At 34.1% G+C, this 16,866-nt stretch overlaps 2 protein-coding genes across 2 annotated transcripts; both read left to right on the top strand.

The window, feature by feature from the left end:
* Positions 1-10,403: 10,403 nt before the first annotated feature.
* On the top strand, positions 10,404-12,232 carry LOC133334024 (zinc finger and BTB domain-containing protein 41-like). Its single transcript, XM_061542323.1, has 6 exons — positions 10,404-10,855; positions 10,922-10,975; positions 11,038-11,460; positions 11,623-11,736; positions 11,804-12,150; positions 12,210-12,232. Exons 1-6 carry the CDS (start codon positions 10,404-10,406, stop codon positions 12,230-12,232), a joined length of 1,413 nt encoding a protein of 470 aa, XP_061398307.1.
* Positions 12,233-12,260: 28 nt separating this feature from the next.
* On the top strand, positions 12,261-16,620 carry LOC133334023 (zinc finger protein 271-like). Its single transcript, XM_061542322.1, has 8 exons — positions 12,261-12,652; positions 14,270-14,603; positions 14,669-14,853; positions 14,963-15,190; positions 15,249-15,745; positions 15,804-16,143; positions 16,208-16,272; positions 16,376-16,620. Exons 1-8 carry the CDS (start codon positions 12,261-12,263, stop codon positions 16,618-16,620), a joined length of 2,286 nt encoding a protein of 761 aa, XP_061398306.1.
* Positions 16,621-16,866: the final 246 nt, after the last annotated feature.

The raw sequence follows: 16,866 nt of genomic DNA, 5'->3' as shown, positions 1-16,866 counted from the left end.
TCTTTAGTATTTCCAACGGCTTTGGTTATTTGTGCTCGGTGATTGGATAGTCTCAAAGCGTTTTGGTCACCGACCCTAAAAGAAATAGTATATTAAATAACAATTTATGTATAAAATTTATATATAAAATATCCAAGGGAACCTGGATTATATAAAAGAAAAACTTGACTTACACCAATTATATTGTATTCTTTTTTTAATTTGTATCTTTTGACCCCTTATACTTAATTTTAGGGACATATTGTCAATGCGGAATATATTCTCCATAATATTTCATTATGGGTTTACGAACAATAGAAACCTGTAAGTGGTATATATACCAAAGAAATATGCAATCCAAATCGGGTGTGAAAATATTTATAGGTTAAGTTTGTATGTTTTTTTATGTCGAAATCTTCAATATTTTATGAATTTAGTATAGAGATATCAAAGAAGAAATTATTCTACACTTAATTTCAGTATGGGTCACCGAACAACGGAAATCTGTAAATGCTATGTATTCCCACGAATATTTGTAGGTTAAGTTGTTTTTTTTTAATTTGGTCGAAATCTCTAATAAAAAGTCGTTTCAGAGGTTTTATGTTAATGGAAAAATAATTTACACTAAATTTCAGTATGGGTCACCGAACAACAGAAATCTGTAAATGCTATATATAAACACGAAATAGGAAAATTCAAATTGGATATAAAAAATTATTGCTTATTTTCAGACACTTTTCGAATTTTATCGAAATCTTTTGTAATAGGTCATCTTAAAGGTTTGATGTTAATGGAGAAAATAATCTACACTTAATTTCGATGTGGGTCACCGAACAACAGAAAACTGTAAATGCTATATATACCCACGAAATTGGCAAATACAAATTGAATATACAAATATTTGTAGGTTAAGTTTGGAGGGTTTTCAAATTTTCTCGAAATCTCCAATACTACATCAATTTAGTGGAGAGATGTCAAAGGAGAAAATGTTTTATACTAAATTTCAACATTTGTCACCAAACAACAGAAATCTGTAAATGCTATATGTATATGAAATAGAAAATTGGATAAACAATATATTTTTTAAGTTAAGTTTACTTTTTATTTTTTATTTTTTATTTATTTATTTATCCATTCAATAATACATAGGTCAAGGCCAAAAATAGTATTAACAATGTTAATGTCCTAATAACTAATAATAATACATAAATATCAAAAAAATGCTTACTTATATAATTGGCTCCCCAGCCTTAACTATCACACAAATGAAAAATTTGCAAAAATTGACCAGAAGAGCAAACAATGTATACAAAAGAAAGGTAAAAATTGGATTACACGCAAATAAATACGTAGCAAACAAGCCATCCAAACAAAAAATATTTAATGTGTCAGAAAATTCTACAAATACCTCCATTAATGCTAGGTTCATCAAAGCTTTGTGGAAAAGCATTATTCGAGTGAGAAAATGTTTTAACCGGTAAATTTCAACAATCTAGCTACACGTATTAAAAAGGATTTTTCAAATGTGGAGTTGTATATCCTGTAAAAATTTAATTCTAATATATTAAAACAGAACATGTTATTCAATATTGTATCCACAAAATGACTAATCCTCAACCTATATAACATTTGAATGGTTTGAATAGACTTACCCTGATTCATTGCCATCGACAATCAATTCCACGTCTTCACCTGAATTTTCAAAAATTTCTTGCTTTACATTAATATCAAGAGAATTCCGCTGTGGTCCAGAATTTTTCTCTAGACTCAAGTCGAACAAACTGCCATCGCAATTTGCAACACTCCCCTTCATATTATCTTCTCTAGCCTTAGTCGTATCCCTCTGAATACTGTTTTCGGATTTTCGATTCTTTTTCCCAGCCTTCCTAACTTGTTGGTCTTCTCCATCACGTTTTGTGTGTATTTTGACATGCCTGTGCAAATTAAATAATCGCGAAAATAGTTTACCACAAACATTGCAGGTGAGAGATGGATTTAATTTGCTGTCCTTCTTTGGCGACCTATGAAATAAAAAATATATTTTACATCGATTTTAAAATTTTAATTTTTATTTTAATAAATTACCTATCTTCCGCATCAGAACTTTGTCCGCCATTATCCTCCCTCCATTCTATGTCTGATTTGATATTCAATTCTTCAAGAATTATATTATCATTTTCATCATTCCCAATATCTGGTTTTGTGTCCAAACATTCCGTTTCCACCGTTAGGGGATCCACAACCTCAAGCAATCCTTTTTCATTATTTTCTTCTGTCCCATTAGAATTGAAATATGTCAACAGTTGTTTATTCGATTCTATACATAGCTGTTGAAATCTATGACCAATGAGTAATTTATTAACACATTCCTGACAAATTTGTTGTGGGAGTACCAACGTTTCCTGTTGTTTAATTTTTATTTGTGGTACAAAAGCATCCAACATATCCTGAATTTGAATCCCATCATCCTCCTCTTCAATGTAATCGTATAGCTGATAATATTTCGGATTTCCGTTGAGGCATGTGCGACATTTATTTAGTTGGGGAGGGAGCATTTCGCAGTCCGAAATATTTTTGTTTTTGTTGGCCACAGGAACAGGAACTCTAATTTGCAGGATAAAACAGATGATTTGCCCATTAGAGGCCCAAGTGGAAACTATTTGAAAACAATATCCATAATTCACAATAGTGCCGATATCTGATAGCCGATATCCAGCTTGTCTTCTTCTTATACTGCTACTTAGTGGGAACTCAACACCAGCTGTAATTTTTTTGTCGATAAAACAGTTCCATTAATATCGACTTTCTTCCGAATTTCGACCTGGGAATCCCGGGTATCCCCACAATTATATTTGTTTTGATTATGCTTTATCAGTTACGTTTTGAGACCTATTTCGTCTAATTCCGCAACGCCGACGAAATTAAAAGAGAACGCCGGTAATTTTGAAAATGACGGCATTGTAATTAATTCCTTGGTCTTATAAACATTCCAGGATCGAAATTGGCCGGATTTGGTGTTAGCTCTACAAGTCGTTTAATTGCCATGCCTGAGGCAGATCGGAGCAAGTGCCGAACTTGCCTGTGTGAAAATGAAAAGGAAAAATTCTTTCAACTTTGCCACTACATTGAGGAGGAGGAAACTCGTATCATGGACATGTTGGATGATATTGTACCACAAATTAAGATAAAGGAGGAGAAGGAGGCGGAAAAGGAACCGCATAAGTTCCCGCAGTTGGTGTGTCAGGAATGTTACGATAAATTGCTAACCAGCCATCGTTTTCAGCAGTTGTGTATAGAATCCAATAGGCGATTGTTGGCGGTATGCCTTGCAGCTGGAAGAGCTGAGAAAGGGGAGGGGGAAGTGGACCAGGAATTGGAAAATGTTTTAAATGACCCATTGACGGGAGACGGTGATGATTTGAAATTGAAACAAGAAGTTGAAGATAATGAGAATTATGAGTGTGAAATAAATCCCGGGAAATTGGAATTGAGTCTAAAATCGGATAATGAATGGGATGATGTGGAGGAAGGAGATGAGGTTGGTGGTGGAGTCTCGGATGAGGGTGGTGGTAGTGAAGATCGAGATAATAGTGATACAGATTCCAGGTGAGTTAAAATCGGGATTTAAAGTTTTTTTTTATTTAATCGATTTTTTTCCTTCATTTCAGCAATGAAAAACTCTCGGTACTGAAGCAAAGAAAATTAAGAAAATCCAAAAGATCCGCAAAGTAACTTCATATTTGCATATTTTCTTAAGTTGGCTAATTAAAAATATTATTTTTTCCCCTTTAGAACAAGGCGAAAATCTCAAGGTGTTGCAAACGATGAAACCAACGGCACCACCACCTACCCCTGTACTTTGTGCGGAAAAATCTTTAATCGTCCCTATGGCCTGCAAAGACACAGTGCCGTACATGACCTAAATCGCGCCTTTCCCTGTGACATTTGTAAATATAGTTTTGCCAAGGAGAAAACCTATCGCACCCACATGCAATTGAATCATAAGGAAATTTTCGCTGAATCAAAGGGCGAAGAATATCCCTGTCCAGAATGTCCAAAAATATTTTGGAAAAAATTATCACTTACCCAGCATATGGTTAGTCACAATCCAAATGCCAAGAAAAGAGGTCGTCCTAAGGGTAGATTAAATAAAATTAAGGAAGAAGGAGACGCCGATGGTGAAGAGGGGGGCAATGGAGTGGAGAAAGAAATTGAGGCTGAGGGCAAGCTGAGGGAAAAATGTACAACGAATGCGGATGATGATGATGATTATAATGTCAAACATGAAATTGAAATTACACCACAAATATTCGATACACTGGAAGATTGCGATGATGATGAGGCCAATGATGAATGGTTTGATCAGGAGGGGGAATATGATGATACGGAGTAAGTTGGAGGAGGAAAATATAATCAAAAACTTAAATAAATTTGTTTGTAGGGACGATGATGATGACTCCTTGGGAAAAGAAGACCGCAGTAAACCGAAATATAACACAGATTTGGATTTTGTGGACACAGGTATTGGAGAAGTGGAAAAGTATGTTAAGGAATAGAATTTGTTTACTTTACAAATATAAATGAATTTAATGCGCCTTTCAGACCCAACACCCGCAATCGTCGCAATGGTAATTTCCCCTGCAATATTTGTGGTAAACTATTTGATCGTCCATATCGTTTGAAACGTCACATGCCGGTACATTCCATGGAGCGGCCATATGCCTGTAAAATATGTAAATATCGTTTTGTAACACCCAATCTCCTTCGGATCCATATGATACAACATGAAAATGAAAATTCCACGGCATTTATGATGCAAACCCGACCGGATGGTTTCAAATGTCCCGACTGCCCTCGGCGTTTTGAGAAACAAGCATCACTGTCGGCCCACCGTCAAATTCACACACGCAATACCACCGAAGTTAATTACCCTTGTACGGTATGCCAGCGTAATTTTATGTCTGTGCGTTCGTTGACCGAACACATTACCAATAAACATCCCGAAGTGGAGAAACACAAATGCGATCAATGTGATAAGACATTTGTACTGCATGCCCATCTGGTGGAACATTTGAATCGTCATAAGGGTAATAAGAATTTGGTTTGTCTTATTTGTGAAAAGGAATTTGGGTACACGAACACGCTTAAGGAACATATGCGTACGCATAGTGGCGAATCACCATATCTATGTCCACAATGTGGTAAAACTTTTAGGAGTGCCAGTAATTTAAGGCAGCATATGGAACGGCATTTTGGCTTAAAGAAATATCAATGTCCTGAGTGTCCCAGTAGGTTTAATTGTCGTTCGGATTTGTGTAAACACACATCGACACACACAAATGCCAAGCCGCATGTTTGTGATATATGTGGTTCAAGGTTTACCCGGTCATATTCTCTGCAGAAACATAAGCTGCTACATTCGGGTGAGAGGCCATTTAAATGTGATCAATGTAATATGACGTAAGTTATTGGGAGGGAGGGGGAGGATATACTTTTTTGTATAAAAATAATTATTTTTATATTATAGTTTTGCCATAATCTATCATCTGAGGCGACACATGCGCACCCATACCGGTGAGAAACCCTATAAATGTAAATACTGTGATCGTGCCTATGCCGAGAGTGGTGACCTAACCAAACATCTGAGAACTCATGTGGGTGAAAATACCTATATGTGCACCGAATGTCCCATGGCATTTAAATATCAATCGGAATTACGTCAACATATATCGGAACATTATAAAAATTCTCAACAATTACGAATACAGCAGACGACACAAGAAAGCTGTAATGATCCCCAGGGAAAACAAGAAGAAGAAGCTCAACATAACGAACAAAAACAATTTGAACAACAAATACAACATGATTTATTGGGAAGAGGAGAAGGAGAAGAACAACAACAACACCAGCAACAACAATCTCACCATCAATCCAATGCAAATCTCCATACAAATAGCAATCAATTACTTTTATCCATAACAAATTCCAATCATCATACATCATCTCCTGCCATCGATATGGTTGGTGGTTGTTAGGTTAAGAAGATATTTTTCAAAAAAAGAGAGAGTATTCATAGTTTTAGGCTTATTAATTATTAATTTAATTTTATATATTTTTTAAGAATTTTCAAAGCAATTTTTTTTTTTTGAAAAAAAAAAAATATTCCAAATCAGATTATGAATTAAGAAAATATAAGTTAAAAATATTGAAATTAAATCTGAAATCTGGTTTTATGGAACTAATATTTATGCTGATTCGATTTTCGCGAAACTTAGCACACACGATTACACACTCAATTCAGTACGCTATGCCAAATTTCTATTCTATTATTTGTCATCGTTGTCATCTATATTTATAAAAACTCGGCCAGAATTAAAAATATATATTTTTAGAGGAATAGGTTAGGTTACGCCTTACCCAGAGACCATTCAGGAGAAGACAAAAAGGGAAATCGAATGCGGAAAGAGAGAATGTTTATCGAGAAGATAGGTTTGAGGTTAGGTAAGTTGACCATACGTCCTTTTTTTGGAGGACAATAAGCTCTTTTAACTGTCTGTCATCTATAAAATTTATGTCCTCTATCTGTTATCTATAGAAATAGATCTGTCATCAAAGTCATCTATTTAAAAACATGATCAAGGCTAGGTTAGGTTTGGGGATGTGCAGTCACTTATGTGGCTGTAGCATTCTGAGACCGTCAGGTCCATTGTGATCAACCACGAATAGAAAGAGATAGGGAGAGATCTATAGGGGAGAGAAGTTATCCCCCTAGAGAGATGAGAAGCTTACAGAAAAATGTAACAAGGTAAGTTTGAAATAGTATCGATGACTATAGATATCGGACAGGAGATATATTACGTGTCAAGGTTGCACTTTCCCAACCACTTTAGGTTTCAGTTGTTGGGAAGAAACTAAGACTCGGTGGAAAGTGAGCACCCACTAATCTGTGCCATCTGTAGACCAGAACTGAACAGCGACACAGGAGATAGTCAATTGTCTCCGTCTCCTCCTCGTCATCACAGAGTCTGCAGTAATCGATAACATCATGGTCCCACTTACTGGTAAAGGCCCTGATATTGTAATGACCAGTAATGATTCCTGTCATTACTCTTATTTCTGCTTTGCTCAGGTTCAACAGTGAGACGGCCAGATAGATCTTGACATATTGCACCTAGGTTTGTTGTGCCAAAGTTGATTGGATCTTTGGTCGAAGAACGTCTCAATGTTTGGGAAAAGGTGACAGATGGGTGGTTTGATTGAGTCATCGATTGCTAGATTTATGGATTGAGATCTTGGTGTAGCCAGTTCGTCTGCTTTTTCATTACCTATGATGTCACAGTGTCCTGATACCCAGCACAGTCGATAGCTGTTAGTGTTTCCAAAACTGCTCTACATTCGAGGACAACCTCAGACTTGATGTTACAGGATTTGAATGCTTTAAAAGACGCCTGACTATCCACAAAGATAGTCAACGGTTCAACAATCTCTGCATCCGAACTTTTTATCGCGAATCGCGAAGATTTCAGCTTAGAAAACACTACCGTGGCTATCGAACTTGTAGGTAAGCTCAAGACCCAGTACTTTCTTAGCCCTGAGTGTAAATCTCGTGTGTTGAAAAATGTCAAATAAACACATTTTTTTATATTTTACGTTAGAAGCCACTACCTACAGAGTTGCATTATTGTTATTCATGGATTTATATCTTGAAAACTGAAAATTGAGGGCATATAATAAGGAATCTTCATAGTTTGAGGGCCGCCATATTCTTATTTCTTGGGCCTCATTGCACACCTTGTCAGTGAAGAATTTCATTAATGAAGGCTGGAGCAGAGGTGAGAGTGTTCTTCCCTGCGGTGTATATCTGTTAACTATTTTCCTTCGAAATAATAAATGCAACAGGGTTGGAATACACGACCGCACCAGTGAAGAATTTCATTAATCACCCGAAGCTGCAGCAGAGATGAGAGGTTCCTTTCCTACGGAGGAACTCTGTTCAAAGCTTGGGTTAATTTTTTTGCTTACCAGCATCACATCAACCCTCCCTCTAATCCAAAATAAATTTGAAACTTTCCATGTTTTGCTCAATATATTTTAGCACATTATTTAGAGAAGCAGCGACAAAAAAATATATCAGGAACGTAATTATTAATTGTAATTATTCTACATTCTAATAAAATTAAAAAAATAGTTTTTATAAAAATTTTATTTATTTGAATTAAAAAAATAAAAACATATATATAAAAATTATGGGAAACTAGTATATAGTTTATCAAATTCGTTCCTTCATTTCATTTATCATTGTCCTCCTTTCATTTTTTTGGTTCCTTTTCAATTTTCCGAAGAATCATTCCATTGATTGTGACGTTCTTGTGACGATGAATGGCGTCTGTGGTTATTTTCCAAATGGCCAATGAATTGCATCATTTGACCAATGGCACGACCAACACAGTGTCTATCATAATCCTCATTATCACTGACAGTTTTACATTTTTCCAATTTCTCTTCGGCAATTTGCATAATTCTCTCCTTGTATTGGGGATTTTCACTGATAGTTTGGGAGCCAGCTATACGTTGGGAAATTTTCTTATTAAATGTTTGAACAGCATTTGAATTGTGATGTTCCCAGGAGTTTCTTTGATTTTGCTGTAAAGAAAAACATTTCATATTGTATTTTGTTCTTATAGAATAAGTGACGAAAAGAGTTGGGAAGGGTCAAACTTACGTGTTTCCATTCATTGGCATCCCCATAGCACTGTAAAGGAAATTAAAAATTTTATTGTAAATAAAAATGAATAATAATAATTATTATCATATGATTTACCTGGGCCACCAAAAACAACAAAACTGCAACAGCCAAGAATTTCATTTCTTTTTTATTTTAAGATTTAATTAATTCAGCTGAAACCACAAGTGAACTGAATACATTTCGTTTGTATGCTATGAGTTTTTATAGTTAAAAAAAATGTTCCATAATCTGTTTTGGAAAAATATGCAAAGTATTGAAATTGCTATCATCGCATATATGTATGTAATATATTATATTGAGATGTTGTTAGATTGCGATAGCAAAAAATGCTGAATAGAATGTCGCCAGCAGAAAATCTGTGCAATAAAGTGCAATAAACTATTACTAGTTCAAATTAAAAGAAAACTAATCTAAATATTATGCAGAATATTAAATCAGTAAAATAAATGGGAATCTAGACACTCAAACACGAGCTATACGTAATTTTAAGTTGGATTTTGAATTGAGTTTTATAATATATAATATATAAATAATATGTAATAATATATAGTATATTTATAATAAGTTTCATAACATATAATAACTGTCTACCAACAATTATTAAAATTAATCCATGTTTTCGTATAGCTCTCACTCAGATGTACTCCAGTTTTCAAGATTGTTTTAAGATATTTCCGATGCTATTCATATTTATTAACACACCTGCCTTGCCAAGCTCCTCCCAAGTGTTCCCTGTCTGTCAAATTTCCTGAAATTTGTAATTAGAAACCCTCACAAGATAACAAAACTGCCTACCAAAACTGATCAACATAATTCCACTTTTAGTTATAGCAACCCCACAAAGGCACACCTATTTCTGGGATTTTGGAGATATTTTTAAAAATTCTTTAATATTTTCAAAATGATCAAGGGACTTCTGAAATAGTTAAAAAGTTTTTATATTTTCTTACATCTACAAAATCAATTATTTTCTGTCTTGTCTGGACGAAACAAGTCTCTACATTCAGAGTTGCTTTTTGTTGTTTACCTCAAAAGGTTCACCTTGTATATTTGTACTTATAATTGTTCTATTCCTATATAATATTACATAAATTAACTAAAAAATATATTTTTTATTAAATATGTTCATTTTTTTTTTCATTTTCCCCCTCCCATTTGGGGTTATGTTTCCATTCGTGATCTATCAGTTATTTAAATAGTCCAATATAGAAAATTTATTTATTATCATGAGTTACCCTGTTATTTCGTTTCATTCCCCTTCATTACCGTTGGTAATCTATTTATTGCTTTAACCTACAACATTGTTGTTCAAGTTTCGATATAGCAAACCCTAAAACATCTGTTTACTGTCTTGTTTGCATTAGGAGGAGCTCTTTGAGGCTTCTTTTCCACTTGGGTCATGTTTCTCATGCGTAATCTATCATTTATTCATTATAGAAATTTTATTTAATATCATGAATTACCCTGTTATTTCGTTTCATTCCCATTCATAACCTTTTCGTTTCATTATCGATTTTGTGCGCCCTATCATTTGTTGCAAACAAATTCCTTTATTGGTTTAGCCTACAGCATTGTTGTTCAACTCTCGATCTAGCAAACCCTATAACATCTGTTTACTGTTTTGTTTGCAATAGGAGAAGCTCTTTGAGGCATCTTTTCCACAGCTTGCTTTTCCAAAATGTCTGAACATATAACAATTTGCCGAACCTGCCTGGATCCAGAAAGTCGTTATTATCAAATATGCGATTATATCGATGAGTGTATGAGCATTATGGAAATGATTAATATAATTGTGCCACAAATACGTATTATGGAAGCCGAAAGACAATCGGAGATATCGCAATTCATATGTGAGGAATGTTTGGAGAAATTGTTGCAATGCTATCGATTTCAACAGTTGTGTATAGATGCTGACAATCAGCTAAGGAATTTGGTTACAACGTCGGAGGAGAATATCGAAACACCGCAGGTGGTTATAGAAACAGTGGTGACAACCGAAGCCGTGGTCGAAGAAAAGGTGGAGGTTGATAAAGAGGATATGAAAATTGAAATTGTATATGAGGATAATGGTCATAGTCGAGATCAGGTGGAGGGGGAGCAGGAGATTGTGGTGGAGAAAATGGAAACAATGTAAGTAATTAAATTGAAAATCTAAATTATGAATTGTAATAGAAATTTGTATATTTTTTCTTTTAGTATTGCGAAGGAAGAAGAGTATATAGATGTCTTGGCCACGGATACACCTCCAATGTAAGTTCCAACAGCGGCTGCATGCAAAAAAAATCCATTTGATTTCTTTAAATTCGTTTCAGATCGAACATTAAACATTTCTGCACAAATTGTAGTGAGAAGTTTGATAGTTTGACGAGTTTAGAATCTCATAGCTGCTCCAAGTCAAAAGTCCGTACTTTTATTAATTGTGACATTTGTAAACGAAAATTTGTCAATGAACAAATTTACCAAGCTCATATGCAAGAACATGCGGCAGTTGATGAGCACAACTCGAACACTACTACCGCCTCAGAAGAAGTTGATGATAATAATGTCAATAGCCTGGAAGGAGAATTGGTAAATGAAGATGAAATCGAGGTGGATATACATGAATTAATAGCAGAGACAATAGAAGAGGAACAAATCGAAAAAGATACAGTTGAGGCTGAAGATGAAGCCACCCAGCAACAACAGCAGCAGCAACAGGAAGAGGAGATGGAAATTAATAATTGGTCTGAATTGAAGTAAGTTTAATAATGAATATCTTCAATACAGGGCAAAATACACATGAAATGGATTTTTTTTTAATTTATAAAAAAATCGGAAAATTTAAACAAAAATCTTGCAGATTCAGGACCAGAGTAGTAATCTAAAATTTAAATTAAATTGCTTATTTCATTTTACAGTGATGACGATGATGATGAGGACGAAGATGATGGATATCCAGCCACAAAAAAACAAAAACTCGAAGCTGGACAAAACAATTCTATGGAAGAAGAAGGAGAACCGGTTGTTGAAAAGTAGGGACATTTAAAATAACACACACTTTTTAAAATAATAGTAAAAAATAATTAAAATATTTTACAGAGCAAATGACAAAAATCGACGCAATTGGCGTTATACCTGTGACGTGTGTGGCAAAGTCTACGATCGCATATCACGCCTTCAGCGTCACAGTCGTGTACATGCCACACATAAAAAACACGAATGTGATATATGTAAGGCACGCTTTTCCACCGCAAGTTATCTAAAAATTCACAAAGAAAATCATCAATCAAAAGATCCCGACAATGAAAAACCACCTCCAGGTGGTTATAAATGTCCCGATTGCCCTAGGCGTTTTGAAAAGTTAACTGCCCTATCCGGTCATCGTCGTCTACATTCCACACACAATATCAGTGTAAATGAAAAAATCGACTGTAACTATTGTAATCGTAAATTTTTGTCGGAAAAAACTCTAATCGAACATTTACGTAACAAACATCCGGAGGAGAAATTTTTCTGTCATCAATGTGAACGTTCATTCGTGCTGCACTCGAAACTTATGGAACATTTGAAGACACATCGTGAATTTAATTGTGAAATTTGCCAAAAAGAATTTCCCTTTGAAAGTTTACTGAAGGAGCACATGCGTACGCACAGTGGTGAATCCCCTTATCTCTGTCCACAATGTGGTAAAACATTTAAATGTGGCGGTAATTTGCGCCAGCACATGGAACGACACTCGAATGTCAAGCGATATGCATGTACCAGCTGTCCGCGACGTTTTAAATGTCGCACCGATTTAACGAAACACCTGGCAACGCATCAGGGTGCCAAGAATTATACATGCGATATATGTGGTATACGCTTCGCCCGATCATATAGTCTGGAACAACATAAACGTTTGCATGTGGGTAATAAAATTCATCATTCGTGTGATTTTTGTGAAATATCGTAAGTAAAAAATTAATTTTATAAAATAACTGGCATTTGGTATTGATTTTTGTTTTCGTTTTTTTTTTCAGTTTTAATACCGTGGCTAATTTAAGGCGGCATGTACAACGCGTACATCCTGATGAAAATTTGGAATAGTATTTTGGATTAAGAATGAAATAATTATGTACATTAACATTTAAATATATAATAAAAATCATGAGTTTTTTTAATTACAAAATTTAATATTGAAAAATTTATAAAAAAAAAAACATTTTTATTCGTTTCATTATCTTTTTTCAGCTGGACGGAACCAAGATATTCAAAATATGTAAATAGTTGGGACCAAGGCCTATTAATAAAGTCCTCCAGGGAGATCAGCTAGATGTCAGTTGCCTCTCAAGTTTGCTGTCAAAATTTATTGCTGTGTGTTGACTTCCATTATGAAAACGTAAACAAAGACCAAGTTTTTGACATTAGTTTTCACAAAAAACAGCTGAATTTCGCTAGCTGGGTGACCTTATTAATAGATTCTAATTAGGACTTTTATATGAGGGCTATGTCAAGACATTGGGCCACACTGTAAATTGCCCGTCAGGTAGAGAACTTTATATGGACGCTATGGCACAATAAATAGGTAGGCCATTTAGAGCAGCTGATGTCTCGATTAACTGTCAAAGTGGGTAATTTCTACTTGAATTCGATGTGCAATGTTGCCAACCATGTGAAATATTATAAGGAAAAATTTGACAGAAGGTCGAGACAAAAACAAAAGTTTTTCATTTTTCTTCAAAAAATTCTAAATATTTTACAGCTTTCAGGTGCTTTTTTCAGAGGTGGAAAAAGAATCCTGACATAGAAATTATTTTACAACTAAACAATTGTCGGGATCTATAAACTGAGGAAAAGTTGTTTGCCCAATAAGAGCCTAGAATTTCAAATTACAGCCACCACTCGATTCTTAAAATGGTCTTTATATTTTATTCATTTTTCTTTAAATTTAAAGAATTTTTCGGAATTTTTTTCAAATAATTACCACATAAATAGATACCACACAGAGTTGCATTTTTCCTCAACAAATACTAAATATGAATTTTACAGTTTCAGGGCAATTTTTTCTGAGATGAAGGAAGAATCCTAACATATAAACTGAGGATTCTGAGAAGTTTTTTTTTATTTAAATAACATTTCATAATTCGATCTATAGATCCCTTGAACGCAAGCAACGAAGCATCAATTCAACGTGATTTACATTAAAAACATTTTTTTCGTTCATTCTTTTTCTTTTTTCTTTACACATTAAAATTAATTGCTATCGCATTTAAAGTGAAACCACTAATATTTTTTTAATAAACAAAACAAATTTTAATAAATTATTTTTATTAATAAACATTTTTATTAATAAACATTTAAATTAACCTACATATGTTTATTTTGTTTGCTATCATTTCAAAGTGAATGAAATGCCTTTAAAGTCGTTTCTCTCATTCTACGCTCATTCTAAACAATTCGTTTTGCAAAAAATTATTACATACGGTTTCCGTATCCTTTTCTACGGTGGAGTTGTTTATTATTAATATATATTTTTTGTAAAATAATTAATTAATTTATTATGCATTTACATGAACTATATGGTAGAATATGTAGGGCATGCATGTGCAAAAAGAAAGGCATGTTCAATACCCAAGAGAAACATGGAGAAAGTAATGTGACCATTGAAGAAATGCTCGACAAAATAATGGCTCCACAATTACAACAACAACAAGAGTTTCCGTTACCACAGGAAATATGTAACTCTTGTATGGATCAATTAGAGAAAGCATTTAAATTCCAAAGTGTTTGCTTGGCCACAAATGATAGGCTTTATAAAACGTGGTCCGCCGCAGTTGTGGTGTCGAAAGTCAAAGAGAATTCCGTTGATACTTTTGTTGTGCAGAGGGAAGAGGAAGCAGATAATAATAAGGAAATAGAGGTAAGTTATCCAGCAAAATAAGTTGTAGATTTTGAAGATGTAACAGATTATTTGTGTATTTTTAGATTTCCGGTTACATTGGTGATCATCAGGAGGAAGATTTAATATCCTATATTGAAACTTTGGAAGAGGAAAATTACAGCGACAATGAAGAGGAGAATTTACCACTCAGCTCGTTAAGGAAATTACAAAAGTCTATAAATGAAAAATATAATCAAATTGAGGGAGCCATCATAAAGACTTTTGGAAGGTAAATAAATTGAATAAGGTTATGTAGAGGGTGACAAAAATGATCCATAGTATTTTATAAAAGTTAAATGTAATTTGTACTTAATTAAGCAAATATTTAATTGCCATAGGAATAACGAAGAGAAGGAGTGTGGGCCCAGTAGTACTCTTAGTGAAGATAAATTCCAATGCAGTTATTGTTCCAAGAAATTTGCCAATGAAAATTTGTTGCAAAAACACAGGCGTAGTAAACACCGGGTGCAATTAAAAAAGTCTGCACATGAAAACAGACTTTCCCAGGAAAATATTTCCGAAGACACCACAGACATAGGAGGGGATAATTTTGATGTGAGCAGCAGGTATTTAATGTTCTCTTATATATTTTTAGAAAAATCTTTAATTATGTTATGTTTCCAGGGATCTTTCACAATCGGATCATGAAGAAAAATGCCCAGAAAATGATGATGATGGAAAACCCAAACCCCTGTCACATCCATGCCCACAATGTAAGGCTACATTTCGTTTTGAAAAACAAATGGAACGTCATCTTAAAAAACACACCGATGCCCATCGTTTTGTGTGCATGGTGTGTCATGATCGTTTCAAATATCCATTTATGCTAATGAAACACAATGAGAAGCATCACCCTGAAGATAGTAAACAACATCGGAATAAAACAAAACAATTAGATGAGAAAAAAGAGCAATTGAATAAATCATTTATCTGTAATTATTGTCCAGCGGCATATACAAATGTCGGTGGCTTGGCCCAGCACATGAGTAAAAAACATCCAGAAATTGTACCCTATAAATGTGATAAATGTGATCGGACTTTTGTGGTGGAGGAACATTTGAAGATACACACCAATCGGCATATGGGCATTAAGAATTTCCAATGTGAGCTGTGTGAGAAATGTAAGTCTGGGGTTAGGTTTCCAATACCAAAATTAAATTTTGTCTTTTTCCCCTTTAGCATTTTCATTTAAATTCGCCATGAAACAGCATATGCGCATCCATACGGGAGATTTAAATTATTTGTGTACATTGTGTGGCAAGAAATTCTATAGACCGAGTAATTTACGTCAACACATGCAACGTCATGGAGATGATAAACCCTACAGCTGTCCACATTGTCCGAAACGTTTTAAATGCCCCTCAGATCGTTATATACACCTGATGTCACATCAACAGGGTAAAAATCATGTTTGCTCAACATGTGGTGCTAGATTTTCACGGGTGGACACCCTGCATCAGCATGTCAAGGTTTTGCATTCGGGCGAGAAACCCTATAAATGTGATCAATGTCCAATGGCGTAAGTAAATTGAATTTAAAATAATATTAATTGAAAATATTTAAAATGTTTTATATGTTTTTAGATTTCCACGTCTAATGAATCTCAATCGTCATCGTCGTACCCATACGGGAGAAAAACCATACAAATGTAGGTATTCTGCATAGTAAAAATTTATTTTTAGGAATCGTGAAAAAAACACTATTTTATAAAATGTTTTTTTTTAATTGTTTTTTCATCCCTCTTTTTGCAGGTAAATATTGCGACAAAGCCTATGCCCAAAGTAATGATTTAAATAAACATTTGCGCACCCATCTCGGCGAAAATACCTATATGTGTGCACAATGTCCGATGGCATTTAAATATCAAGCAGATTTAAGAAATCATGAATGGGAACATTATCGCCAAGAAAAACAGGGAGCTGCTGAGCAGCAATCGATATCAAATGAGACCACTATAGATGAGATAAATTCAACACAAACTAAAACCATATCATAGGGCAATGTGTAATAAAAACAAATACATTTATATTTCATATGAAAATAAAACAAATAATTTATATATACAAAATACATTTTTGTGAATTAAAAAAATAGAAATTTTTTTCATCATTTCAGAGCCCATAACTTCAGGAGGCCATTACTTCTAAATTAGTTGGTGTAGATTAAAAAAAAAAATAAAATTATGCTATGTTTCGTGTAAGTTTTATAAACATAGCTAAACAAATTCCCGAGATATCAGCTA

This window comes from Musca vetustissima, unplaced genomic scaffold (assembly GCF_032173495.1).
Source record: "Musca vetustissima isolate MV318-11 ecotype Yass unplaced genomic scaffold, APGP_CSIRO_Mvet_v1 utg2072, whole genome shotgun sequence".
Classification (NCBI taxonomy): domain Eukaryota; kingdom Metazoa; phylum Arthropoda; class Insecta; order Diptera; family Muscidae; genus Musca; species Musca vetustissima.
The sequence above is the reverse complement of the archived record's forward strand: the minus strand, read 5'-3'. Positions and strand labels throughout refer to the sequence as shown.

Bases quoted from the DNA above. Each gene is read 5' to 3' on its own strand.
- LOC133334023 (XM_061542322.1), top strand. From the start codon at position 12,261: ATGGAACATTTGAAGACACATCGTGAATTTAATTGTGAAATTTGCCAA. The intron at 14,604-14,668 runs GTAAGTTATCCA...GTGTATTTTTAG, and splicing joins ATAATAATAAGGAAATAGAG to ATTTCCGGTTACATTGGTGA. The intron at 14,854-14,962 runs GTAAATAAATTG...TAATTGCCATAG, and splicing joins ATCATAAAGACTTTTGGAAG to GAATAACGAAGAGAAGGAGT.
- LOC133334024 (XM_061542323.1), top strand. From the start codon at position 10,404: ATGTCTGAACATATAACAATTTGCCGAACCTGCCTGGATCCAGAAAGT. The intron at 11,461-11,622 runs GTAAGTTTAATA...TTCATTTTACAG, and splicing joins AATAATTGGTCTGAATTGAA to TGATGACGATGATGATGAGG. The intron at 11,737-11,803 runs GTAGGGACATTT...AATATTTTACAG, and splicing joins GGAGAACCGGTTGTTGAAAA to AGCAAATGACAAAAATCGAC.